The sequence below is a fragment of the Crinia signifera genome, chromosome 3, assembly GCF_055691185.1.
Source record: "Crinia signifera chromosome 3, ASM5569118v1, whole genome shotgun sequence".
In the NCBI taxonomy this organism is placed as follows: Eukaryota; Metazoa; Chordata; class Amphibia; order Anura; family Myobatrachidae; genus Crinia; species Crinia signifera.
In genome coordinates this window covers 48,402,922-48,430,582 of record NC_139219.1, presented here as the reverse complement: position 1 = coordinate 48,430,582, position 27,661 = coordinate 48,402,922, and the positions used below count along the sequence as shown (strand labels likewise).

At 42.8% G+C, this 27,661-nt stretch overlaps 1 protein-coding gene across 2 annotated transcripts in view; it reads left to right on the top strand.

The window, feature by feature from the left end:
• The window catches only part of MEIS1 (Meis homeobox 1), a 135,101-nt gene that overhangs the window by 94,769 nt on the left and 12,671 nt on the right, over positions 1-27,661 (top strand). For both annotated transcript variants that reach the window (XM_083175751.1, XM_083175752.1), the window contains exon 9: positions 6,367-6,443. In XM_083175751.1, the coding sequence (XP_083031877.1) occupies positions 6,367-6,443 (77 nt within the window). The remainder of the gene's footprint in view (positions 1-6,366; positions 6,444-27,661) is intronic.

Sequence of the window (27,661 nt, the reverse complement as noted above, 5' to 3'; positions counted from 1 at the left end):
CAGAAAATCCTTTCTCATATTCCCATCTTGATCAATTGTTTGCAAATAATTAAGCTTTTAAGAGATAATGGTACAAGGCTAATGGAGAAAACCAGGCAAAGATCTCAGCTCTGTTTGCAGAGGATAGACAGATTTCCTTAGACACTTAAAGTGGTTTTATCAATGGGTTTAGTTCAATTGCTTTGCGAAATGTTGTAGTTGTCTACTTGCCTGGTATCACAAGTAATGGGGCCTACATGCGGGGCGATTTCAGGGCATTTTCTAAGCGTTCTGACTAAATCGCTTAGAAAATGCCCCTACATCACTGTGTGTAGGGGCCATAGCTCAGCGATTAAGAACCAGCATGCTGGATAAATCTATCACTGGAGAACACTGGCCCCGACAGATCGCTCAGCAAACATTGCTGGCACTTCGCTGTGCAGCAATGTGTGCTGAGCGATCTTGCTAAGCAATCTACATTGCGCAGATTGCTCAGCAAAATCTCCAGTGTGTAGGCCCCATAAATCCGGGCCATAATCTTTGAGGGCATACACACACAATTTTGGGCTGTTTTCTAAGCGATCTGTCTAGAACGCTTAGAAAGTAAACCCAGATCGCTCTATGTGTGCAACCCATAGCGATGGCGATGTGCGGTCCTACGCGTCACCGGCTCAGAACATGCAGACACAACCTAGATAGCTCAACTGCATGTGCATCAAGAGGTAAATGAAACGGTGATAAAGAGAGATAAACATCCAGCCAATCACCTGCTAACTGCCATGTTTGAAAAAAGTCAGTAAGGAGCTGATTGGCTGGATGTTTATCTCTCTTTATTACCCTTCCCCAATGTGCGCTGAGGGATCTGCCTAGGCTAGATAGCTTAGCCCACATCGCTAAACGTAAGTCACCAGGCATATTTGCTTTTTAGGGAGGTCAATCCCGGGATCGCAGGAATCCCAAGATTGAGCATTTTTCACTCCCAAATTACAGATTTTATGAATTGGCATTAGCTTATATTTGCAATATCATTCTCCTGTGGATATGAAGTATTTACTATATCCGTACTTGCGTGGGTTTCCTCCGTGTACTCCGGTTTCCTCCCACAATCCAAAAATATACTGGTATGTTAATTGGCTCCCAACAAAATTAACTCTAGAATGTCTGTGTGTGCGTGTACATGTGGTAGGGAATATAGATTGTAAGCTCCACTGGGGCAGGGACTGATGTTCAAATATTCTCTGTAAAGCGCTGCGGAATATGTGTGCGCTATATAAGAAACTGTTAAAAAATAAATAAATATCGGTGGTCGCGCGAATCACATAGTGTGTACCCAGCATTAGGAATACAAGTCCTGACTTTTGGATGCAGCACAGAGAGTAATTGTTGCTTGATTCAAATCAGTATACACCTTTAGAAAAAAAAAAACAAAAAAAAAACATTTTTTACATTCAATAAACTGTACGTCTTTTTTCAATGTTAAATTGTAAATAAAATCACATAGAACAACTAGAGAGTTTTTCTTCTTAAACTTGCCGGCTAGTGAATAAACTATAATAAAGAAGATTAATTGGTCGTTTTGTCATATGATGGTAATCTTGACTTGTGATCTTTGTAGTCAGTTTTTTTTCTGTTCCTGTGCTGTCCACAGCAGTAATTGACATTAGAATGTGAACTTGAAATTTCTTTTTGGCAGGGAAGCCTGTGGCTAGGTGGTTCCTTGTCTGGTCATGCCTTACTTCTGCTAGCTTGAAGATAACATCTCAGTTGCGCCTTACTGTTCTCCCCAGACCACCCCCAGCTTACATATAAGAACACACAGGCCCCATAAGTTACTTAAAAAAAAAAAAAAGTAGAAAAATTATTGAAAGTCTTTAAGTATTTTTAAGCATATTAAGTTTCAGTTAAAAGGTCTGTGTCATTATGGACCATTGGCTGAGGAGGATTATCTGAATGAAGTCACGGCTTTCATGTGATTATGGCAATTATAGATTTTTCATGAAATTGAAAGTTTCTGCTACAGTAAGCCAATAAATATGCAGAAAGGAGAGATCAGATGACTGGAGAACACCATAGAGTCGTTTGGGAAAATTCTTCCGTATAATAGAGTTTTTGTCCTTTTTTTTTTGCAGTTGTTGAAGGGTGTTTTTTGTTTTTGTTGTTATATATTTGATTTTTCTATGGCTAAATTAATTTGATATCTAATTTGTCTGGTCTTGTCTCTTGGAAAGAATGCAGAACAATTGAATATAGCATAACAGACATTAAGTCCTCATTTTCAATGGCTTGAGGCAAGCTAGCAATTATTGCTTTCTTTATGGCATACAACACAGTTTGCTCCAATTACTTACCGTAAGATCACAGGATCACCATGTTTTTCTCGCATAGGATCACACTACATGCAAAAGAAAAAGCTTGGATGTGAATATAGTATTTTGACAGTGTTTACCTGTAGTTTTATACACTATATAAATATATGTATGTTATTTATGTTATATTACCTTTTTTTATTTTATTTTATTTGTATGTACAGAGGGAGCGCCTCTCAGCCAGAGCTGGGAATCGCTTAGCTTGCGATTGCGGGTGGAGAGGTGCTTGATCTGACGGGGACGCACGAGCATCTCACACACACGTGCATCCCCGTCAACATGGTGGGAGATGAGCAGGGATCGGGGAAAGTTGGGGGCAGGTACTGGGGGCATCGGCGGAGCTGCAGAGGGCGGTGGAGGGGTGCTGCTGGTATATCTTGCAGCAGGGGGGCTGATGCAAACCGGGGGGGGGGGTATGCTGTTGGTTGCTGGTAAATCTTGCAGCACCCTGGGGGGGGGGGGGCTGATGCTTCTTGTTGCTGGTATATCATGCTATATCTTGCAGCACCGTGGGGGGTGGGTTGGGGTGCTGCTGGTGTATCTTGCAGGTTTGGTGCTGCTGGTATATCTATATCTTGCAGCGGAGGGGGGTGCTGGTGTACCTAGCAGGAGCCGGCGGGGTGGTGGTGTATCTTGCAGGAGCCCAGGGGGAGGGGGTGTTAATGCCACTTACCGCCGGGGGCTGGTGGTATATCTAGCAGGAACCTGGGGAGGAGGGGGTGTTCATGACGGTTACCGGCCTGAGGAGAAGCACCTGGGTGTTCAAAGCCAGCCAGAACAACAGAAGCATACAGCACAGCGTACAGCACTCCCGCAGCTTTAAATACATCATAGCTGGCCGCTAAACGTTGTAGTAGCGCGGCCCGTAGGCCAAGCAAGGGGGAACTTCGGCGGACCAGCCGAGGGGGGGAGGCGGCCAGGTCTAGACTGGCACGCCGGGAAATGGTCCGGTTTCCCCGTGGCCCAATCCACCCCTGTGCACACCCTCCTAACCACACACGTTATCCATTCTCAGATGCTCCTTAAACCAAATATGCACAATCTATGATGATAAATCCTCATGTGCAAGATAAATATCTGCCTAAATAAGTCCATTAATACTTTCATATAGATTGTGATTTTCCTTTTGTAAAAATAAGCAAATCAGACTGGATTTACTGAAGCTGACATATTCTTTACACCTCTTAAAGACCACATTGAACAATCAATCAGAAGAATAGTGGAATGCTTTTAAAAACAACAGGACTGCATAGAGTAGAGTGAGACGTGTAACAGGCAGGCATAGCAGAAATGTTAGGGCATGTCTAATCCTTCTTAGCAAATAATGCTAATGGAATTAAGAGCTAGACTAGCCAGCATGTTCTAATACAGAATGGTCTTCTTCTCACAGGTGCCTCCTTTTAGCACTATTGCAGGCTTACACATAAATACTCATATCATGGATGGCTATATTATTTTTGCCAACTGTTACACCTGTGTGTGTACAGTAATGCCCTTTTCTTAAAGCTAATGAATAAATATTATTCAAGGTTTATATGCTGACATTCAGTACTGTATAGGCATAGTGGCTTTCATCATTTCTCAACATCTACAGAGGCAAAATAAATCCACCATTTTACTGTGGATGCTGATGGACAGGGAATAGAATGTCTTTCCAGATGAAAAAAAATAATTTTAATTACCATTTGGAATTTTCCACCAGCAGATGTCTATAACCAAGGTCATTTCAACCACTTAGGAATCTTTCCTGTCACCATATACACTTATTGGTACGGATGCCGTATCCTCCACCAGTGCATCTTGCCATACATCACCAGGTACCACATTATTAATAAGGGCATATGCGCTAACATATGCCATTATTAACTCAAAGAATAGCTCTTCCAATAAGAGCTGTTCTTTGCGAAGTGTTGCGTAGCTGACTTCCTGGTTGGCAACTGAGGTGTCACATATGCAGAGTGACGGCGGTGGACGTGGAGCATGCTGGGAGGGATCTGTGATGGATAGATACTGTCTATCCTAGTGTATCCTTTCACTATGTTAAGTGAATAGGGGTGACAAAAAAAAAATTGTGAGTACAATTTTTTTTTACCGTCCACAGTACTATCGCAACTAATTAACTTCACCTTAAGAATTAATGACATATTATTATTGCAAAAATATAAGCGGCAAGCATCATAGCACCAGGATGTTGTATTTTCCTAGTATTAGAAAGTTCTCTGAAAGTTTTTGGACTTTTTCTGATTATTGAGAAGTTCTCCTGCACTCCCAGGAGAGTAGTCCTTATCACTTACCACTTTTCCAGTGAGTCATGTCATTCCCTGCACCCCACTACACAATGCCTTAAATTATGAATCATGATGCAGTTCATGAACACACCCACACAGATGTCCACCACTACTCTCACCTGGAGGATATTCTGAATATGGGGCAGTACAGAGGGTGTAATGGTTAGCATTACTGCCTCACAGCATTGAGGTCATGGGTTCGATTCCCACCATGGCTCTAACGGTGCAGAGTTTGTATATTCTCCCCGTACTTGTGTGGGTTTCCTCCGGGTACTCCGGTTTCCTCCCACAATCCAAATATATACTGGTAGGCTAATTGGCGCCCAACAAATTAACCATAGAATGTCTGTATGTGTACATGTGATAGGGAATATAGATTGTAAGCTCCACTGGTGACTGATGTGAATGATCAACTATACTCTGTAAAGCGCTGCGGAATATGTGTGCACTATAAGAAACTGTTACTAAATAAGTAAATATGACCATTTTTTTCTTTTAATAATTCCGTTCAATTTGAATGTGAAACTGATGTATTCCTTGCATGGAATCAGGGCCATTTTAACAGAAGAAGACGGCCCCTGTGCTGAGTCTGTGTGCATCCCCTCTGTGGAGCAGAACACAGTGCCGGCGCCATGTTCCCTGTGACTTCCCTACTGCGCATGTACAGCACCATTTTCCGGGTGATTTCTACTGCCGTTGGGCCAATGCAGGAACCTGGAGACGTGTATAATTATGTGAGCGTATTGTCCCACTCTATGAACTGAACTTCAAATAGGAATCAATGATCCCTATGAGAAGAAAACATGTGGTTCATACCCTCTAGCCCACATCATAGGTGAGAACGCTAAAGCCAGATCACATAGTAAATAATAATATAAAAGATTGGGACGTTTTCTACATCAGTATCACTAGCAACTAGAGACCATTGCACAGCGTCAAGGGTGTAGTCGGCACACTGTTGTAAATTGCGCTGATTAAAGGATCAGGTTCAGAAATACTGAAAGCAATTTGTGTAAATTCTCTGTATGCTCCAGATGTGCAAAAACATTGCGATCCCTAAGATTATCAGCGATGCAACTTAAAATGGTTAATTATCATCTTTTAATAAGTCATTTAGCGAGATGCAATTTTCCTCCGCAAACTACATTTAGGTTCTCATAGGAAATCTTATACCTCAATTAACCATCACATTAATTAAAAGAAGTCTTTTCAGTAAGAGCATTTGGCCTGTCTCATGATTAGACTAAGACAGTTATGTTAATGTCAGGCAAAATATGCTGCTGAATGACCTTAAGTTGGCGACTGTTCAAGATCCCAGCGTTTCGTTGATGAGCCACATAGTGTGGAAGAATCGGATCGCAACGGCAAAAAAAAACTGCCTTATTTTTTAAATGGTGTAAATTAAATTTGGATCCCGTGTAGGCAGCGGATTATCTGATTGTGTGCTGGTACGATACATGCTTGTTTCCTCCTCCTACTGTGTGCCAATTGAAGATAAGCTGAATATCAATGAATAGCAGGGATTCTTAATAGCTATTTCTTCACATCACTAATTCTTATAATTGGTACGTCTGCGCTGCCTAATAATTAGATGATGTAGTATACAACTCATAAAAGGACGACACACCTCGACATTTTGTGCTTTTTAATAATTGACTGCATGCTGGCATTTTTTATTTGTGAGAAACGGAGATCTAATCATGGGCTGGAAATATCTCCCTTGTCTATTACAGCACCCCTACCCTTCAGAGGAACAGAAAAAACAGTTGGCACAAGACACTGGTCTCACCATACTTCAAGTGAACAATTGGTAAGTAATTTGACTCTGTGTTTATACACAATCAGCACTTCAGCCTCTGGCAACCTACAGCTAATCATTTGTGTTACTATGGCACACCCTGTAATTGCCTGCTTTCCCTCGTAGCTTACTGATGCACAAGTAATATTGCCTAAAGAATGTTTCCAGTGATGTGAATTTCAATACTTCTATACCAATATGATGGTATTCTGATGTTACTTCAATTGCACCTATTTTGCAGAATTCAAAAATTAAATACAAATGTATAATAATATATATAACCCTTTGTGTGCCAACGTGGTTGGTAGCGATCCTCAAAATATCTGCTAAAAAGGCCAGCGCTGCTCACAGGGACTGTTCTTTTTAGTATAAATAAATACAAATACGGCCAAGTCAATTAAATGAAGTTTAGTTGAATATTGCATCCAAAAAAAGGAACAGTCGCTGTGAGCTGCGCTGGCACTTCTTATCGGACATTTGGGGGATTGCGCACAGAAACGTTGGCACACAAAGGGTTAAAGTTAATTCAATGGTATTATTGTATTTAAAGACAATTTAATGCAGCGGTTCCGTGGTTCCACCCTCCAAATTCCACAGCATTTCAGTCATACTGCGGCTGACAGGGGGCTGTCAGTGATATCCAGTGGCACTGAGAGGGGGGGGGGATTTTATTCTTTAACCGGGCCTGTGGGAGGGGACCAGTGTGGCCAGGGGACTGCTGGGCCTTCTTTCATGTTGTAGATAGCATCAGCAGGGGGAGAGAGGACACTTCTGCAGCAGCAGCAGCCTCTATTCCCAGAGCAGCGCAGCCACCACCCTCTTTCCAGCAGTTGTCTGCTACGCCCCCTGCTCCACAAACAGCACCCCCCCCATCCAAAACGCAAGCATAGATTAATTTTGGCATGGCAGCACATGCACAGACCCCAAACATTGTATTTTTGTACACAAACTATAGCATTTGTGTACATATATAAATTAGGCACCATCACTCAGACTGCGTTGGCATTTTCCAGGGTGCAACCACAGTTTGAGAGACTGTGCATTCGCACTGCAGCTCATTATACCCACTTCAAACTTCCACATCTTTAACTTGGCTTTGTCGGTTTCATCCACACTTAACGTAGTGTTTACAAAGTAGATATTGCAGCTATTTCCTGCGCTGCCTAATGTTTTGCCTGTAATATATCGAGATCCAGAGAAGGCTTTTTTTTTGTTATTTTAAATCGTTCAATAATCCCATCTTCAGATTATTAGGGCTAGTGGCGTAACTAGATATTTGTAGGCCCTATAGCAAAAGTTTGTAAGGGCCCCTCTGTTCCACCCAATAGTGGTACATTACTTTTGACAGGGAAGGTGGGCCCCTAACATCTATGGACCACATAGCAGCTACATTCCCTCATACTTGCCGACATTTAATGTCTCCTCTCCGGGAGATGCCTAGAGGGGAGACTTTCAGCTTCCATTAGAGGGGCATGGAAGGAACCCTATATCATCAAGCCCCGCCCTATTGCAAAAAATCCTTTGATTCGTCGGTGTACGCGGCCAATTGCATCATTTTAGCGCCTCCTCCTCTGCATACACCCATGAATTGCAGGACTTTACGGCAGGCTAGTTAGATGCAGGGGAAGCCGCGGTCATGTGGGGGCATGCCGGAGGATTGCCTAAAATTCTGGGGGGCTAGGAGGGATACCCGATTTTCAGAGCCTCCCGGCCTTTCCCAGAGGCTAAGGGGTTGCCTGTTCCAGTTGCTGGATTTCACTCCAGCATCTGCACAGTATATTTGTATTTGAAATGCATATGAGCAATGATGAATATTAACCAGGACTTCTACGAGAAGTAACAGAATAAGTAAAACTGTAGGATACACACTTGATTTTTCGCATATCATGTGAATGTCAGCAGGACAGACAGTTAACTACCATGATGTTTGCTTAAGATCAATGTTTGTCAAGGAATCTTCAGTTACATGCATTATAATAACACACGCACTAGATACATTTGGTTTTGGATCTCCCTGGCACATACATGTTAAAGAAGAACTGCGGGGGGGAAAGGACTATCAGATGTTTAAACATCATCAGAGGAAATGTCAGTTGTGACAGTATAATTCTGTGTAATCTCCAATGTAACACTTTAGCGATAAATAGCAACCAATGTTATAGATGCCATCATAGGATTAATATCCAAAGTGCATTATCCATGAACATCAGGCAAGCTCACAGGCAGAGCCTATAAAGGTTATCTAGAACTGTGACCTGAATTGCCTTGGGAGATCAATTTGTTACCCCACCCAGCTGAGAATAGAGCGGCGAATGCAGAATTCTCTGCAAACACAAATATGTTCCTACGATAGCTTTATATTTTCCATAAATGCCCGACTGATAAACACGAATAAGGAAAAACAAGAGTTCTCTTCTTACAAGTCGTAAAATAGAACTTAACCCCCTTTGAGTGCCAACATCTCTGTGATGAGATGTTTAAAATATCATCTAAAAATGCCGGCGTCGCTCACATTTGTTATATAAATTCAAATAACAAATGTTGTGTAAAAATAGATTGTACTGTATTTCCTATATAAGGTAAATATGAGAGGTCATTATGATGAATAAAAATATTTGCTTGCCAATTTTACGCCTATTTTTTGACAAATTCACTTGGCACTCAACAGGTTAAATACATTATTGAATACTCCAGTAAATGATTGTAATAATTTACATAAAAATGTTCTCTTTACGTTTTTTGTTCATTTTTAGCAGTTACCACTTTTAGTTGGATTTTCTTCTCCCGCTAAATAAAGTCCCCATAAAGAATTTTGGCAAACTTGTATATTGTTATTAATTATACTTGAATTTGTTTCTGCTAATAAATAATTGCCGGTATAGTTTACTGTAATCTTTAATATTTATTAAATAGTGTCAATAAGTCTACTGCACTGTAGGTACATTTGCATTCTTAATAGTACTCAAGAGCAACCCATACAAACATGTGGAGAACATACTCTACACTGATATGTCCTTGGTGAGTGCCTAGACCAGGGGTGGCCAAACCTGTCCTCAAGATCTACCAACGGTGCATGTTTTCCAGGCAACCTGTGGATCTATAGTAGGAATGAATGCAGCATGTTTTAAAATGTGACCGTTAGTAATGACTACAGCTGTGCACCAGCTAGGTAACCTGGAAAACGAGGACCAGTTTGGCCACCCCTGGCCTAGACCAAGGCTCCAGTGCTATGAGACATTCATACTATTACTAACCAATGGGCCACCGTGCTGTCCAGTAATCATAAAGCCAAATCAATGTGATGCCTGTGATTGCGTTACCATCAATTAGCCAATTAGGAACATTATTGGTTTTTAGTACTGGTTCCATACGCCAGGCATTCGCAACCTTGCTCTTGAGGGCACATGAGCAGTCTAGGTTTTAGTAATATCGATGCTTGAGCACAGGTGATTTTATTGGTATGTACCACAGGTATTTTAATTTAACTATCTGTGCTGTAGCCTAGATATCATTTAAACATGCATTGTTAGTATGCCTTGAGGACCAAGGTTGGGAATAACTGCCATATACATTTTCAATTTAGTGGGTCCTTAATAGGCCTAATGGTGCAAGCAAGAGCTTCCCCCCTCTTGCTCCCAATTAACTTTGTCTTATGGAACATCTAAGCCCCGCCTCTCAAAATATATCATTCAACTCAGTGGGAAGGGCTTGAGGAGGGGCTTTGACAACCCAAAGAAGGCTCATCGAGCGGAAATCAGGGTCTCCTGCTGAATGCATTAGATACATTAAGCCACCAAATCCCTATATAACTGGGTGGAGTAATGCTGCTGTATGCATTCTCTTATACATAATATATTCTCATCTAAAACTGCATGCTTAGCTTTGGGTGGTGTTAGCCTTCGATTTATATTCCTTTTAAATAAATGTATATTTTAACGATTGTCCTGCTCTAGTATAGATGGCCTGCATCTATTTAAAAAAAAAAGTGAGTTCATTTTTTATTTTCTTGATCTGTCTTCAGGTTGTCCCTGATAACCTAAAGATTTTAATAGGTTTCAAAAATAAATACCTTGTACAATATGATTTGCTCCAGGGAACACTAAACAAATGATTTTTTTGATTTATCGTGCTTTTTTGTTCATCTCTTCCAGCAAGAACTTTCCAAAATTTTTTGCTTTTCAGTCAAAGGCTCAGCCTAACTTGTTAACACACATGTACATTTTTGTATTATTAATGACGAGCTACTGTAAATCACTGTTGCAGAGATTAAATAAAATGCTGAAGGGCAGCCTGGGTGCAGATCAGTCATAAATTATTGGCAGCAACACAGCATTTGGGAATACATGAAATGTGTATAAAAACATAAACTCGTGTCTAGCAGGATGGTATTTAACAATGACTTGGAGTATTGCATCTCTCGATATGATTATTATGACAAGTTTGCTGCAGAACGAGCCGTGAATGTTACTTCATTCATATTACAACCTTTGGCTTGACAACGTCGTGCTCCTGTCGTAGTTACATCTCTGAGCGTTAATAAGGTTTCTCAAGTTTCGCTGTGAATATTCTGGCTTTTTCCTCTTCGATGTTAATTGAGAGCTTTTATTGGCATTTGAGAACGTGATTTTCATATGCAGCAACGTTAAAGGGAACGCATATTTTATTTATAAGGGAAGTTTATTTTTTATTTAAGTGGAAGGCTCATAGCATTTATTTCCTAGTGAGATCATGTCCTTGTCACTGTGTGTACATATCTGTGACAATTGCCTTATTGTACATCTTGCTGGCTCATCTCAACCAATCGTACATTGTTATAGTAACAGAGAGAGAATGACAGAAGATAAAAATAGTAAACTTAGATTTAATTAAATTGGAGGCTTCCCCCAGCCATCCCACCATACCATGACACAAGAGGAGCCTCTTCATATATTAAACATATTTTAATGGTTTACTTCCTACATAAGTGCCTCTAAAAACAAATTACACAGCATGTAATTTATATGCAAGAAAACTGCCAGTCTCAGCCATGATCTTCCTATGGGAATCTGTTGCCCTCACTGGCTCGCACTAAGCTTATCAAGATTGCTCCTTCGACTAACTGGAATGAACTTTTGTTTTTGCATCTTTCCACGAGTCTGCAAAAGTATTCTTAGCCAGCTATTATTCATGATGAACTGTGTAACTGTTTTAATTATAGTATTACATTGACTGAGCTTTTTACATACCCAAATTACATCAATCAGTGCTGATCGCTATATAAAATGCCATAGAGTTACGCATAGGAAAAAAGTATTAATTGTAATCACTCAAAAATGTTTAGCTTGCATATTTGCCCCAGACAGACATGGAGAGCTGCCAGCAAATCAATGCATTATTAGAAAAGCTGAACAAATAACTTATAGGTGTAGGAGCTGTTGAATCAGTCACCAGGTATTGTCAGGTTAGAGGATTACTCTTTTTATAATATCTTTGCCAAGTGCTGCCAAATCTGTTAATATACAACAATTTTTTGGCAATTATTTTTACACTTCTAATTATATTAATTCAATGGTAACATAAGCACATTTGTAGAGGTACGGGGGCAAAAAGATGAAATGAGGGACAGGGAGCCAGTTGGAAGTAATGGCTCCCACACAAGTTGATATAATGGTTAGTTTTACTGCACTACGGCACTGAGGTCTTGAGTTCTAAACTCAGCGTGGCCCTAGCAATGTGGTGTTTGCAAATTCTCCCCATGTTTGTGCATGGGCTTCCCAGGGGTGCTCCATTTCCTCCCACAATCCCAAAATATAATGGTAGGTTAATTGGCTCTCGATAAAATGGAAGCCTAATGTATACATGTGTGTGTGCGTAAGCTCCGATGTGGCAGGGACTGATGTAAATGAATAATTATTTTCTGTAAAGTGCTGAAGAATAATAGTGCGCTATATATAAATAATAATAAAGAAGAGGTGATTGTGGCACATTTGGCAGGGAATTCATTGGCCAAAGCAACTTAAGATGTCACTGTTTCATGAACAGCGTTGTCTTAGATGATGTCGGCATAGAACTTATAGGTTATAATATTATCAGCAAATGGTGGTATTGACTAGAAGGATGACAGACATATACTGTTATGGCGCAGGTGGCCACTTTGATAGAAATTGGCTTTAAGAGCATAATATCATGGATGGGTTACCAACTTGCCATGCATAAATTGCTCCTCACACCTAGCAAAGCACATTGGCAAGTTTAATGGTACAAGGAGCACAGGTAGTTGACTAGCATGGAAGAAAGGCGAGCAGGTCCCTTTTTCTCTGTGATGCGATCTTCTCAATGACATCTCTGGGAACTTAGATGGAGCCACACTACGAAAGAAAATAACTCTGGCACTAAATTGGAGCTTTTTCTCCATTGTATGCATGCTCCATCTTACCAAATCTCACTGGGAAGATGGCACCATGGAGGAGGAGGGACATGTTTGCTGAAATGAGTGGGCTCCAATGAATAAGAAAGGGGCCTACAACATACGGAACCAGTGGAGGCTCGGGGGGGGGGGGGGGTATGCAGAACAGTTCAAATTTCAAATAGGGGGGAGGCACAGCAACTACCACTTACTGCCATTCCAAACTGACTCACTGGCAGTGGATGTGACACCCTATTTACATTTTTAACTGTGCTGCACCCCCTTCCTCTGGAGCCACCACTGCACGGCACCCTATCTAGTTATGTTAACTCGTGTGACTTAATACAAATGGTTCAAATGCAGAATCTTTGTTGTCTCTGTGCTTCAAAAAGACTGATGCTTCATTTTCATCAAGCTTTCTCAACAAAATTCTGCTACCCTAATGCAACTGTCTATCCCATTCATTAAAAGGAAGCATAGGTTGCCCATAGTAACCAATCAAATTCCACTGATTATTTATTTAGCACCTTCTAGAAGACAATAGATACAATTTGATTGGTTGCTATGGGCAACATCCCATCTTTAATAGTACCCCCATCTTAGTAAATTTACCCCCTCTTTAATGCAGTGCTTTCTAATGAGAGGACACTGGAGAGAAAAAGATATACTTAATGTTATTTGTGTTTTCTCTTTTGATCCTATCTTGAGATACAACTTACTAACATTACTATTGTTATGCTCCCCTTTTTGAACCACCACCCACCACATATATGATCTCATTAATACAAAGTGTATTTCCAATTTCTTCCTTTTTAAATATCTTTATTTTTTATTTACTTAGCTGTAGGACCAATTGTAGATATAGTAGTTTTGTTTAATGACATCATAATGGGGGTTATTCTGGTTGATTCGCAAGGCTGCAAATTTGCAGCCTTGCGAGTCCACCAAACCCCGCCTTGCGAATGGTTGCATGGTGACACCCATTCACAAGGGTGCTTCTTACTCAGGGCCTGCAAATGGATGTTACACAGTAACATCCATTCGCAGCCTTGTGAAATCAGCCCACATCAAATGATGCCGAAGGCGCATGCATATAATAGTGACTCTGAAGTATAAGTATACATATAAGAACGTCCAGCATTCTCTGGGCGTTCCCCTGTGCTAATGGGGCTGCACGCCGCCCAACGCCCCTCTCCACCCACTGTCCTGGGTGTGTGCAACCTGCAAACATTCTGGTTCCTGTGGGTGCACGCACTTTGCATATGCACATGCGCAGTACAAAAGCATCGGTTCCTGTGCTAACGCAGCCCTACTGCGAATCAACCAGAATAATCCCCCTTTGATAAAGCCATCCGTGGATGACGAAACGCGTTAGGCGGACACCTCTCTACCAGACCTTGTGGATTACAATATTGTCACAGTAAACTCTTGCTTGGACCAGCTCTCTACAATTATACTGGACTTTCAAAAAGGGACACCACCACCTGCCAATATCTTGGAGCCCTCCATTCCGTGAGACGTGTGCCATCTTTCCTCACGAGGGGAGTATCAACATCAGGCTATGGACACCCGCTAATCCAGCACTAGGAACAAGTGAGACTGTATATGTGCATTTTTCCACTTTTAGGTCATGTGTAGAGGTGAATATTGTCACTCTGATTATCTTTACTGTAAACATTGTGTTTTACATACTGTCAGTTTTCTGATATTTTATTATATGTGTTATTAAATATTATTGTAATACCCAATCGGTCAACCTTCATTTTAACAGCCTATATTTTTAACCCCCAATATGTGTCAGGAATACTTAAATTGGGCTGGAGTACTGATACTGACCTAATGTTCTTTTTTAAGATACCATCATTGCCATTTAAGTTTTTCCAATGCATGTTAGCTTACATTAATGATCAGTCAAGTCCATTCTTTCTGGATATTTTCTGTAGCTAAAACAGTATATTAATTTTGCATGGATCTATGGTATCATCCCTGACAAGCTGTTTATAGGTTGAGCCAATAGTCATGAGGTTGTAGCCTAACATTTTACTAAGAACTCGTGAGATATCTTAACGACCTCAGCAGCTCCTAGGCCCTTATTCTGGTTCGTGCGGTACGGCCCGCGTGCGGCCGTACCGCCGATGTTTTCCGTCTGCACATGCGCAGAGGTCAATCTGCGCATGTGCAGGCGAATTCGCCGCACATAACGTTAGTACGCCGCAAAGGGGGCGTATAGGGGCGTGAGGGGCTTCATGCCCTCATTTCCCTATGTATACGCCCCGCGTTTCATGGGCGTTCCCATGCAAACGCGGGGCGTACGCATGGTAATGAGGCCATGACGCAACTCATGGGGGCGGAAAGCTGACGTCGCCGGATGTCAGCTTTCAGCCCCCATACAAGCTACCACACGGACGATTGTCCGTGTGGTCTGAGCTTGCGGGAGCTGCCGCGGCGTGCGGACCTGCCTTCGATGGTCGACGACCATCGAATGCAGGGGGCAGCTCCCACCATGGTGGAGGCGTACGCCTCCACCATTTTCATGCGGATCGGCAGCCGTCCGTGTACGGACGGCCGTGCCGATCCGTCTTGTAGGCGGGGATTCGTCTGGTGCGGTCGGGGCCGCATATGCGGCTCGACCGCACCAACCAGAATAAGGGCCCTAGTGATTTGAGGCTTCCTCATAAATACTTGTGCCTCATAACAGTGATGTCACCACTTCTAGACAGAGGTGAGCAAAATGTTACCACCGCTCGCCATATTATCCATAAAACTTTGTACTGACTGACGTCACCAATTGCATCAATTCTGCAAAAACCCATATTACAAAATAGTTTTAAATTACTTTTCTCCGGTATGGAAAAGCAAAGTCGCACTAAGGAGATTCTATACCCGGAACTATTGCCTCTGCGAAACAGTCTATCCTGCCATGAAATAGTTCATCCTGCAAAATGGCTGCCTACATAATTTGGAGACATACGTAGACACAGCTTCTGAACAACAGACTTCATTTATGTTTCCCGACAACAGACGTGGCCTCTCTTTATATGAATCAACAATTTGTTTTCTGTGGGAATAATAGGAACAAATTCATTTCTTTTAAACCTTTTAACGGAACTTTAATGAAAATAATGTGAACCGTGGATGAGTTCTCTACAAGTCAGCAAGTCAGGTTCTGGTCTGTTCTTGTTAAATCTCTCTAAGTGTGTTTACACAAAGTTTGACTTTCTGGTATGTCATTGCTTGCACAGACCTGATCCACACCTATTTTGAGTCAACAGTGGCCAAGAATGGTACAGAGTAATTAAGTAGTACAGAATCTAGCACCGGCATACTGAGAAGTGTACCCTTGGAGACCTCTGCTCCCTTACATCATGTTGCAGCCTCGGGCCGTGCCTCTATAAAACAAACTGCGTTTTTAGACGTTAAAAAGCCAGTCTGAGATACTGGAAATGGGGCAAATGTTGCCTCCTTGTTGGATAAAACAATTTTCTCTTCTTAAAAATGAATCAGAGCCAGAGGCATAAGGGAAGTGCATTTGAAGACATATATTGTGCAGAGCGCAGTGTGTGTGTAAATGATGCATGGTTTTCTATATCAGCATTAAAGGCTTTAGAGATTCCTTTCACTTAAAAAGGAGGCGGCAGCACACTTAAAATAAAATCTGGGTCATTTAACAGTTCCACTAATATTTTATAAGGCATGTGGGTAGTCGTGGATGCTATCCTGATAATCTTGCAGTTCTAATTTACTAGATTATACTAATCCCCCACATTATTGACATACTCTAATTTACTTAATAAATACAAATAGAAGGATAACACAAATGTAACGGATATCGCTTGGAGCTGTTTCGTGTCTCGCTATGTATATTTTATTTCACAAGGAAAAGATGCCATGATGTGAAGTCCTTTCTGTACTAATCTGTCTGCATACTCAATTGCAGCTTTCACTAACCCGGAGCCATATATAAGTGAAGACGGTGTTCCTGTTTGATCTTTTATTAGGTTACATATGTACTATTCTGTTCAACTCCCACTTGTGTATGAAGAAAAGAAAAGAAAAAACGTCCACTGTATTATTACATAAAGCACTGATAGCATCACACTTAGGGGAAGACTCAGTTAGAAGCAGTTTTGGATAGGGGTGTAATGGTTAGCGTTACTGCCTCACAGCACTGAGGTCATGGGTTCGATTCCCACCATGGCCCTAACTGTGCAGAGTTTGTATATTCTCCCCGTGGGTTTCCTCCGGGTACTCTGGTTTCCTCCCATAATCCAAAAATATACTGGTAGGTTAATTGGCTCCCAACAAATTAACCCTAGAATGTCTGTGTGTGCGTGTGCATGTTGTAGGGAATATAGATTGTAAACTCCACTGGGGCAGGAACTGAATGTTCAAATATTCTCTGTAAAGCGCTGCAGAATATGTATGCGCTATCTAAAAAAGTTTTAATAAATAAATAGGGGCGTGAAGGGCCCTCCAGGGGAAAACATTGGTAGGGCCATATATAAGGTTGTGACCAACCACAGCCATTACATTGGTTTATCTAACCAATAGATGGTCTGGCCTTGGTATATATATATATATATATGTATGTATTTATATATATATATATATATACTAGGGTCCCCAGGGGGGAGAGGTGTGAGCGGCACTCAGCGGAACTTTCAAAGTTCAGGTAAGAATCACAACAACCGTAAAGTTGATCAACTTTACGGTTGTTGTGATTCTTACCTGAACTTTGAAAGTCCCGCTGAGTGCCGCTCACACCTCTCCCCCCTGGGGACCCTAGTATACATTGTGCTCTCACAGGCACAGGAGGTGGCACCTGGGCATTGTTGGATTGGGAGTGCCGGGTTATTGCGTGGTTATATATATATATATATATATATATATATATATATATATATATACATATATATATGCAGCCCATAGAGATGAAAGCAAAAAACATGCAAGGTTCTCCCTCCATATTATCCCCTGCATGCACAGAGGCTCATACTTGATTCAGTCTGCAAAAATGTATATAATATAAAAGTAGGGGGTGCCGGACGGGGTCCTGACAGTCGGGATCCCGACAGGCATTCACCCGACGTCGGGATCCCGACTTTCAAAACACCGACAGCCGGGTTCCCGACGACCGTCGGCTATTTTCCCTCGTGGGGGTCCACGACCCCCGCAAGGGGCTTTGTTGCACTCGCCATGCTGTCTGGGTCCGGCCAGTCAGGATCCCGATGTCGGGATAATGACTGTCGGGATCCCGACAGGCATTCACCCGACGTCGGGATCCCGACTTTCAAAACACCGACAGCCGGGTTCCCGACGACCGTCGGCTATTTTCCCTCGTGGGGGTCCACGACCCCCGCAAGGGGCTTTGTTGCACTCGCCATGCTGTCTGGGTCCGGCCAGTCAGGATCCCGATGTCGGGATAATGACTGTCGGGATCCCGACTGTCGGACCCCTATACCACACCCAAAGTAGGTGTGTAAGAACTATACAAATATAAAAAATAAAAACTCAACTTAAACCGCATAACTGTTTGCTAACTGTCTGTGATGTTCAGGGACACTATATCAGAACAAAACAAATGTGTGGGTGGATTCAGCGTACAGTCACGGCTTTAAAATAAAACGATTAGGCAACAGCCAGTTGTAACTGGTGATGAGATCATCACATAAGGGTCACCTACATTCATCAGCAGTTTGTTCGGGAAAGTCTGCACATCACTGCACTGCACAGTGACAGTGTCTCCTTGTAAAATTACTCCTGATTCTGCAAATGTCTGTATACACACACACACACACACACATACTGTATATGAATTTAATTATGGCTAACCAAATCCCCTGATATTGCAACACTCTATGGCAAAGCAATCTTGCTCAAACATGTTTGCTACCCCATTGGATAGCTAGCACTTTTAGGCGAATTGGGCTGAGCAAAGTGGTGAATTGGGCTGCCGTTGCTGGAATGTAAATGGAATGGCAGCAGTAAGTCCCACCCATAGTTCCTTCTTAAGGTGCATACACACTGTACATTTTTTTGACCAATTTTTGGATATCTTTCGTCTTTCCTCAACATCTTTCATCAACATCTTTCGTCCAGGACACTGGGTTCAAGGGAAATTGGTCATCAGTGTCTTTCAGTGTCCGCACTGAAAGATATTTCTACCAATATCTTTCAGAAGGGCTAAAATGAACAAAGTTGGTCAAAAAATAGGTCAAAAAATTGCACAGTGTGTATACACCTTTACAATTACTCTCTCTCTCTCTCTCTCTCTCTCTCTCTCTCTCTCTCTCTCTCTCTCTCTCTCATTTATGTTTATATATAATAAGAATCGACTTTAAAAAACTATAAATGTATAAAAGTATTCTGCAAAAAAAGGTGCAAATTGTGGCATTTCTTGCATTAGTGCTGTTTTGTCAAACATGCTTACAGCTAGAATTCTGACTGACATGATTAGCTTGAAGAGTAAAGTCTAAAAATGTAAACTTTGCTATATGTGTCTTCTACATTGTTGTCCTCGCATCATTTCATTTGTCAGCTAATTGATCATCTTTAGCCTGGGTGTTTTATCATAGTCTTCCACTGGAAAAGCTCTGACATAGTGCACTGTTTTTGCTACATGGTACAAATTTTTCATTACTGCCTGAGGAGTCGAAGTGGCTTGAAGGAAAATCTACTGATTCGTATGATTGATGGTCTTGCTGTGATTTGAGTAAATTCCAATATTATGTTTCTGAAGTAGGCAGTTAGTGAAGCATGCATACAGCCTCTCTCTTTTTTTTACACCGTGAATAATGTTATGCAGTTTGGGGTTCTCTTTTTATTCAGCAGCACACGGAATAGACAAAGGCTAATTCAAGCTGCCAAAATATGACTTAACAAGTCGTCGCTTGTGGTTTGCTTAGTTTTTCTGAACCACAGCAAATTTTTGAGCATTGAAAGTTTAAAAATTTGGATTGTTAATTATAGTGATTAAACATCAACAACTATCCCCCCTGTTTTCTATTAACAGTACACGCCCCTGTACTTTTTAGAACCGGACGATCTATTGGCAGATTTTTAAATATCACTAGCGCTGTGCAAGTATTACTGTTATATTGTTGTTTTTTTTTTTTTTTATTGTATTTTTTGGGCTGAGGACAAAACTTCTCAATTCTTCTAGAATGTCCATGAGACTCAGAAATGTCAGGGAGTTTTCCTGGGCTCCCTTGTGTAATGGGCATCAAGATGATGTGATTTGCATAATTAGACCCTTCCCATGAGGATGCAACTTGTGGTGTGGCACAGCAGGGGCCAGGGTTGTGATGCATCAATCGCCACATCATGCTCCCTACCTTTGTCTTTTGTCTTCCTGGAGGAGAGATCCAGACAGAAGCTAATTATGGGAATTCTAAGTGTTGAATGTTTCACTAAATCCCCAAATAGATATTCCAGATATGTGAAAATAAAATACATTGTTTTGGGTTAGCCAGACAATCTACTGCTGTTAATAAGTAAGCAACCTTCGAAGGTTTTGCAGTCAGTGAGGCTGAAGTGCCATGATGCATATGGATAGCAGAGGTCCGATAGCAAAGGCTTTCACCCGTGGTCTGTGCAGGAGGTCCAATAGCAAAGGTTTTCGTCTGTGGTCTGTGCATGAACACCCATGAACCATTGATGGTTCAATAAGCGTTGGTTTTAAGATGGTTTGAAACGATAGGCCTACAACTACAGAATTTAATGGACAGCCCTGCTACAGGCAGTGGGACGTTCTGCCACATCTGATGGACAGTGTACTATGGGATCAGATAGTCTTAACTAAAAATAATCACTCCAGTATTTAACCCCAGTTCAGGGTCTCCCAACCTAGGATCCAGTGGGTTACAGTGAACATCTGGTGTAATGTAGATACAGCAGGTGCCGCATAGCAATGTACCTCTGATGACAATATTAGGCACTATGTCATCCGTTGTATAAATAAATGATCATGGCTGCAGGCTCACACTTAGCAGGGAGGGGTACCAGATGCTGCAACTACAGTATTGCTGTTACATTTGAGAAGTGCTGTGGCCACAGTACTAACGCTAAACTGGTTGAAGTGATTGGTATGGTGTTGGCATAACAGCACAGGTATAAACATATTAAGGTATGGAAGAGCAATAAAGTATCCATTATCATACCACATTCTGTACATTATTTATATTTTCCAGGGAGATAAGACCCAGGGTGATCATATGATCACATCACCTGCATCTATACCATTTCTACTCTTGCTTGTGATTGTATCAGACGGACTCAAGTACTCTACTTAACCAATTATTGCAGATTGTCTTTTAGACTCCAAATTTTATTTAGAGTCTTTAGTGAAAACTGTTGCTTCAGCAAACTCACATAACCCAATACTTTACTGTTTACCTGTAGTTTATATATTCTGGATTCTAATTGGCATTATTGCAAGCTTCCTATATTTAACCTTTACAGCTCAGCAGAGTGCGACTTAGATTAAATTTGAGGATCTGAGAATTAATTATATAAAGCAAAATAACTATATAGGTGATGGCAGATGGGAAACGAATTACTGTGGAGAGGAAGATTTTCTGACTAAGCCCCACTGTCCAGCAGAGTCAGGGTTGTCCTGTCCTGAAAGCTGGAGTGCCGGCCACATCCTCTCTGCATTCAAACATTTGTAATATCCTGTGTTTGCCTTTAGACTGTAGTAGTTCCATTGATGAACTGAAGGCCAACATACACTAGTATGATTTGGTGTGATTTGACCCCATTCCAATGGATCGGGCCGATAAATCGGACCAGTGTTGACATCCCATCTGACCCGATGTGTGGTTCCGTGCACATTGAATCGGAGTGGGGAGGTCAGACTGGCTGCACATTGGATTTGATAAATCTTATGTGCAGCCCGGACGCGGAGAGGCGGTGGTTAGAGGATGTAGAGAGGCAAGGGACACAGAATGGTGGTGGACAGGGGAAACCAGGCAGCAGGCGATCTAAAAAAAGCTTGCGAGCTATTCAAAACATGTGACAGCCGATAGCCAATCAGAAAAATCCTAGCTTGCACTAATTTTGGCGATAAGAACCGAGTAAATCTGAATTGCTCACCTCTACATTTTATACAGAAAAACGGTGGTTAAGTCTGAAGTTTTGACTCACCAAAGATACCACTATATATGTTATCTTATTAAAATGTATCCTTATCGGGAGGCGTGACCACGGCAGCGCGGGAGTGAGGTGGTGTGTGGGAGCTCCCTGGAGCTGAAAAATCCTGCTCCACATGGACCTGGGTTTGCTGACGGTGGTTACCCGGCTGTAGCACCAACATCCCGGCAACATCCCGGCCGCATCTAGCCCCTGAAACGACCGTCTAAATAGCTTCTCATTGGTCACGGATACACAGCTGAGTCGTAGTGTTGGACCCGCTCAATAAGTAACATCTAGGTGTACGTACCTGGTTGAGCTGGGAAGCCTCCCGCCCCACTTACGGAGCTCTCCGGGTCCTTTCCGGTACGTGGGGAGAGGAGATCGGCGGCACTAGTTCACGGCAACACCCCCTGCCGCATCATCACCTGGGCGCGACGCTACCCTGACGTTACCCTGACCGCGAGGCTGTAGCCGCTGGCTGCTGCGGCGGGGACCAGCAGAACTGAGGCTGCCCTTTGACGGAGCTGTGAGCAACGGTGCCCAGGAGTCTTACTTCAAAAATCGGAGTGCCGGGCGGTGAAGTGGACGGAGAGACGGAGGGTAGAGGATCCTGTCAGTCCCACCTTTACATGTGACAGAGTGGAGACCCCCGGCGGCTACTTCATACCCTCGTAGGAGGTGGAATCGGCAAAGTCATCAGCGAACAGGGAAGTACCCCAGCATTTTTACAATTATAAACTGTCTGCTGTACAACCGGCTTGCCCAATAGAAAGACTGACCCCGAAGTTAACCTCACTGGCTGCCCTCCGTGACTAAACAAACTAGCAGTGTAGAGGAACTCGGTGTCTGCCCTATCCCAAAATTCGTATAAACAGTAACCACTCCTGAAAGCACGGCCGCAGCCAGGGTTATTGCCCCTATGTGCCCTTGAACTGACCTGACTAGAATCGACTAATCTCCCTGTCTGGGGGGCCCAAGATCCATACAAACTCCGTGAGGCATAAAATATATCGCGGGCTGACCCCTCTATATTACTGGACTATACGGGTGGGGCCCGACAGTTTGGGACTCTCATCTGTAAACCCTATTGGGGGGATATAGGAATCCACATTCGGGACACAAGGCTCTTTGTGAGAGTGGAGGCTAGGCCTGGGGACGGCTCCTGCAAGCATCCAGGGACGGGTGGTTTACACCTGGAGCCCCGATGGGCATATACCAAGGAATTGGCCTCAAAAGTGTGTGTGCGCCATAGCCCTTCTTGTTTGCTCTTTGTATATGACTTGTGACTTTGAATTTTATAGTAAATTGGTTTGTCAAGAGGCCTTGTACAGCCACCGGATGAAAGAAACCTTCATTCTTTAGGCCCCGATACACTAGGTACTTTGGACTTGAACTTGCTCAGGGACTTAGGCCGCTGGGCCTCAGCATCGGTTTTGATTGTGCGGATTTCAAGAATAACGCCTTCTGTGGATTAATCAGCTCTAAAATTGTTAACATTACTGTTTTTTTCAATCATTAATGCTATATAACTCACCATCTTTGGATCTTCTACTAAGTCTGTGTATGGTTAGGCTCTGTTAGCAGTGGCACTAGGTATAAAGATCGTGGGTATTGGCAATTACAGGGTTTAAATATTAAAAACCTCCCTGTGTGCATCCACAATGGGGAAGACAGGGAATGCCACGGCGGCAGCCAGATTGGAGAAGTACGCTAGGTCGCAAACTACATCTAAAACCCAAACTCCCTCGAATACCCCGGTAACTTCCCCACTGAAAAACTCCGCTGGGGACCTACAAGACCCGCCAGAAATAACTTTACAGCAGGTCTTGGAGGCCATCAGGGGAAGTGAACAAAGGGTAACGGACAAGATTACAGAGGTACAGGCCGATGTAACTTGTCTGAGACAAGATCTTAAAGTTGTAAAAGATCAAATCCAAGAAGCTGAGTGCCGTATCTCAAAATTAGAGGATAGTAGCAATATGTTGCTGGCTAAGTTTGAAGGTTTCTCCTCACAAATGAAGGAGCTCAGAAGCAAGATATCGGACCTGGAAGGTCGATGTCGTAGAAACAATGTCAGGGTGGTGGGGTTGCCGGAGCGTGAGGAGGGTAACGATCCGATTAAGTTCTTGGAGCGCTGGTTTGGGGAGAAGTTCGGGAGGGAGACCTTCTCGGACTTTTTCTCAATAGAAAGGGCCCATAGAGTTCCCTCAAAACCCTCCCCCCCGGGTGCCCCCCCACGAACCCTAATCTTGAAAATGTTACATTTCCGGGATCGGGATAACCTCCTGAGGGTAGCACGGGTGAAAGGCCCATTGGATTATAACGGGGTGAGGATTTCGCTCTTCCCCGATTTTGCGCAAGATGTGCAAAAAGACAGGGCCAAGTTCACCGAGATCAAAAGAAGGCTCCGCAATGCGGGATTAAAATATTCAATGATATACCCCTCTAAATTGAGGGTGGAGACCGGCGACAATACAGTCTTCTTTACAAACCCACAAGAGGCCGCAAATTGGGTCGATAAGTGGGCACCGGGGACCCAGCAGTTGGCTGACCCAGGCCAAAAATAGATTCTTGATGAAATGCTCCAGGGCGCTCACCGCCCGATGGTGGTTGGGATATAGAGCCCCAAGGAGAAGGCGGGAAGAGGGCGGAAGGGAAATTAGGTATGCCTGGGGATAGTGGGTATACAGGGTGGGGGGAGGGTTTGTTTGTTATATGTTGTATGTTTTCTTGTATAGTACAAATGGACATTGAAATTATGGCATTGCGGTTAATAATGTGTGTGCTCAGCTGGCAACCGGTAGAACTTAGCGGCAATCCTGGAGTGACGTGAAGATAAAATGGCAGGTTCAGGTAATAAAAAGGGGATAATTAAATTTCTAACATGGAATGTCCGTGGCCTCAATGATAAAATCAAAAGGTCCCTAGTGTTGAATCAAGTAAAGAAATATGAGGCTGACGTGATAGCTTTGGTGGAAACACATCTTACAGGGGGGAAACAGATGGCACTTAAAAAATCTTGGTGTGCCCATACCTATAGCGCCTCCTTCACGTCCTCCTCCAGGGGAGTTGCGGTTTTGATTAAAAAATCGCTCGCCTTTACTTGTAAGAGGGTGAGCATTGATGGAGCAGGCTGTTTTGTCTTTTTAGATTGCGAAATTGACTCTAGACGACTATTGATATTGAGTGTCTATGTTCCCCCTCCATTCTCCTATCAGATCTTGTTGAAAGCAATAGAATTTGCGGCACTTTCTCCGGAAGTGCCGATAATATGCATGGGGGATTTTAATAATATAATAGACCCTGAATTAGACCGGTGGAAGAGGGTTACCTCGGGAAGTGGGGGCCAAAGTAAGGGTTTTGCCAACTTTATAAGGGACGTAGGATGGGTGGATGTTTGGAGGGAATGTAACCCAATTACACAACAATACACTTGTTTCTCTACCTCCTATACTGCTTTCTCTCGTATTGACCTTATTCTAGTCTCTAGAGAGTTGACCTCGAGGGTAAAGAAAATTGAACATAAGGCACGTGGAATATCGGATCATTCCCCAGTATACTTAGAACTGACAACTGAAAATGATAGGGGCTCCAGTTTCTGGAGTCTAAATCCCAACTGGCTCCACCGCTTCGATGCTGGGTCAAATTTCGGGGCACAATGGCAGGAATTTTGGGTGTTTAATAACGGTACGGCCTCTGCCCCTATAATGTGGGATGCTTTTAAGGCATATGTGCGGGGTACCTTTAAGAAAGCCATTGCACAAATTAAGAAAACTTCTAGAGCTGATATAAGGGAGAAGGAAACGAATTCCCTCTTCCTCGAAAAGGAATATATTAGTAATAAATTGGATTCTGCATATCAGATTTGGCAGGAGGCACAGTTAAGATGGCTAGAGGCGGTGGAAAGGGAGAACCAAGAAATTATGGCCCATACATCCCACATTAAATATCAGAACTCAGATAAATCGGGGAAATATTTGGCCCTATTGGCCAAAGCCGAACATACTACTAGTATAATATTAAAAATAAGGGGCAACGCAGGTAACTTGGTCAGCTCTACAGTAGAGATAGGGGAAGCATTCAAGGATTACTTCTCTAGTTTCTATAGGACTAGGCTAAAGGCCAATACGGTGGACATAGTAGACTATATTAAACAAATTAAATTACCCAGGCTCGGCGAAGAGGCTAAAATAGAACTAGATGCCCCTATAACTATTGATGAGATAAAAATCGCTATCAATGACCTTCCGAGAGGTAAGGCCTCAGGTATAGATGGCATCCCCCCAGAGGTCTATAAACAATATAAAGACACCTTAGCACCTATATTGTGGGAAACACTGGTGAATTGCTTTGATTGTGGCTCTTTGCCAGACACAATGAAAGAGGCAAAAGTGGCCCTAATATTAAAAGAAGGCAAAGACCCGCAATCGATGGAGTCATACAGACCTATCTCTTTGATCAACATAGAGGCCAAAATACTCGCTAAAATTCTAGCAAGGAGGCTTAATCGTCATATCTCTTCCCTAGTTCACCCGGACCAAACCGGCTTTATGCCGGGAAAGTCTACAACGAGCAATCTTAGGAAGCTGTTTAGCCACCTCCAAATGCAAACGGGAGAAGATAACCCGGCTGCTATTGCGTCATTGGACGCAACAAAGGCGTTCGACGCAGTGGAGTGGCCGTATTTATGGACAGTACTTCAAACATTTGGTCTGGGTCCCAGTTACATCAAATGGATACAAATGTTATATCATGAGCCACGGGCTAGAATTGCGGTGAATGGGTGGACATCCCCAGCCTTCCCACTGGAAAGAGGGACCAGGCAGGGATGTCCCCTATCTCCAGCCTTATTCGCCCTGGCGATTGAGCCGCTAGCATGTGTATTGAGGCAGTACCATCTACCGATTGGTCTAGAATATGGGGGGGTTCGCGAAACGGTCTCACTATATGCGGATGACCTTTTGATTTATATGTCGGATCATAAGTCTACGCTCCCCATAGTTTTGGAGCTAATCGAGAAATTTGGCTACTACTCCGGATTCAGAGTAAATTGCTCTAAATCGATAATTTTCCCATTAGGAAAGCGGGGTGACGAGGCACAGATAGGGACATCGCCATTACAATGGGTCGAAACATTTAAATATCTTGGGGTCATTATCTCCAGATATCCTGATGGGTTCATGCGGCTGAATGTCTCTCCTTTATTGGTTTGGTTGAAAGCTAAAATAAAATCTTGGAAGAAACTTCCACTGATTGTCTCTGGTAGGATCAACCTGATTAAAATGGTGGTCCTTCCTAAAATTCTTTATGTAATTCAACACTCGCCTATTTATTTACCTAAATCTGTATTTAGGAAGTTCAACAGCATGATCTCATCGTTTATCTGGAGGGAGGCCCGGCCCAAAGTACGCCTAAACAATCTGATGAGGCCTAGAGGGAAAGGGGGACTTGGCCTCCCCGATCTCAGAAGGTATTATGTAGCGGCCCAATTGACGCAACTAAGGCCATGGATATCCCAGGAAGTTGAAGGAAATAGCATCGCGACCTCACTGGTCTCTAGGTCTACACCAGGTAAAACTCCTCTGGGGAGGATACTGATAGGGTCAACAATGGCTCGAGATGTTCCCCTTACGGTTCAAGCTATCAAAATTTGGAAGGAGGCCCACCAAGGGCTGGAAAGGGGCTTAACGGACAGTGAATATTCATTAGGTAT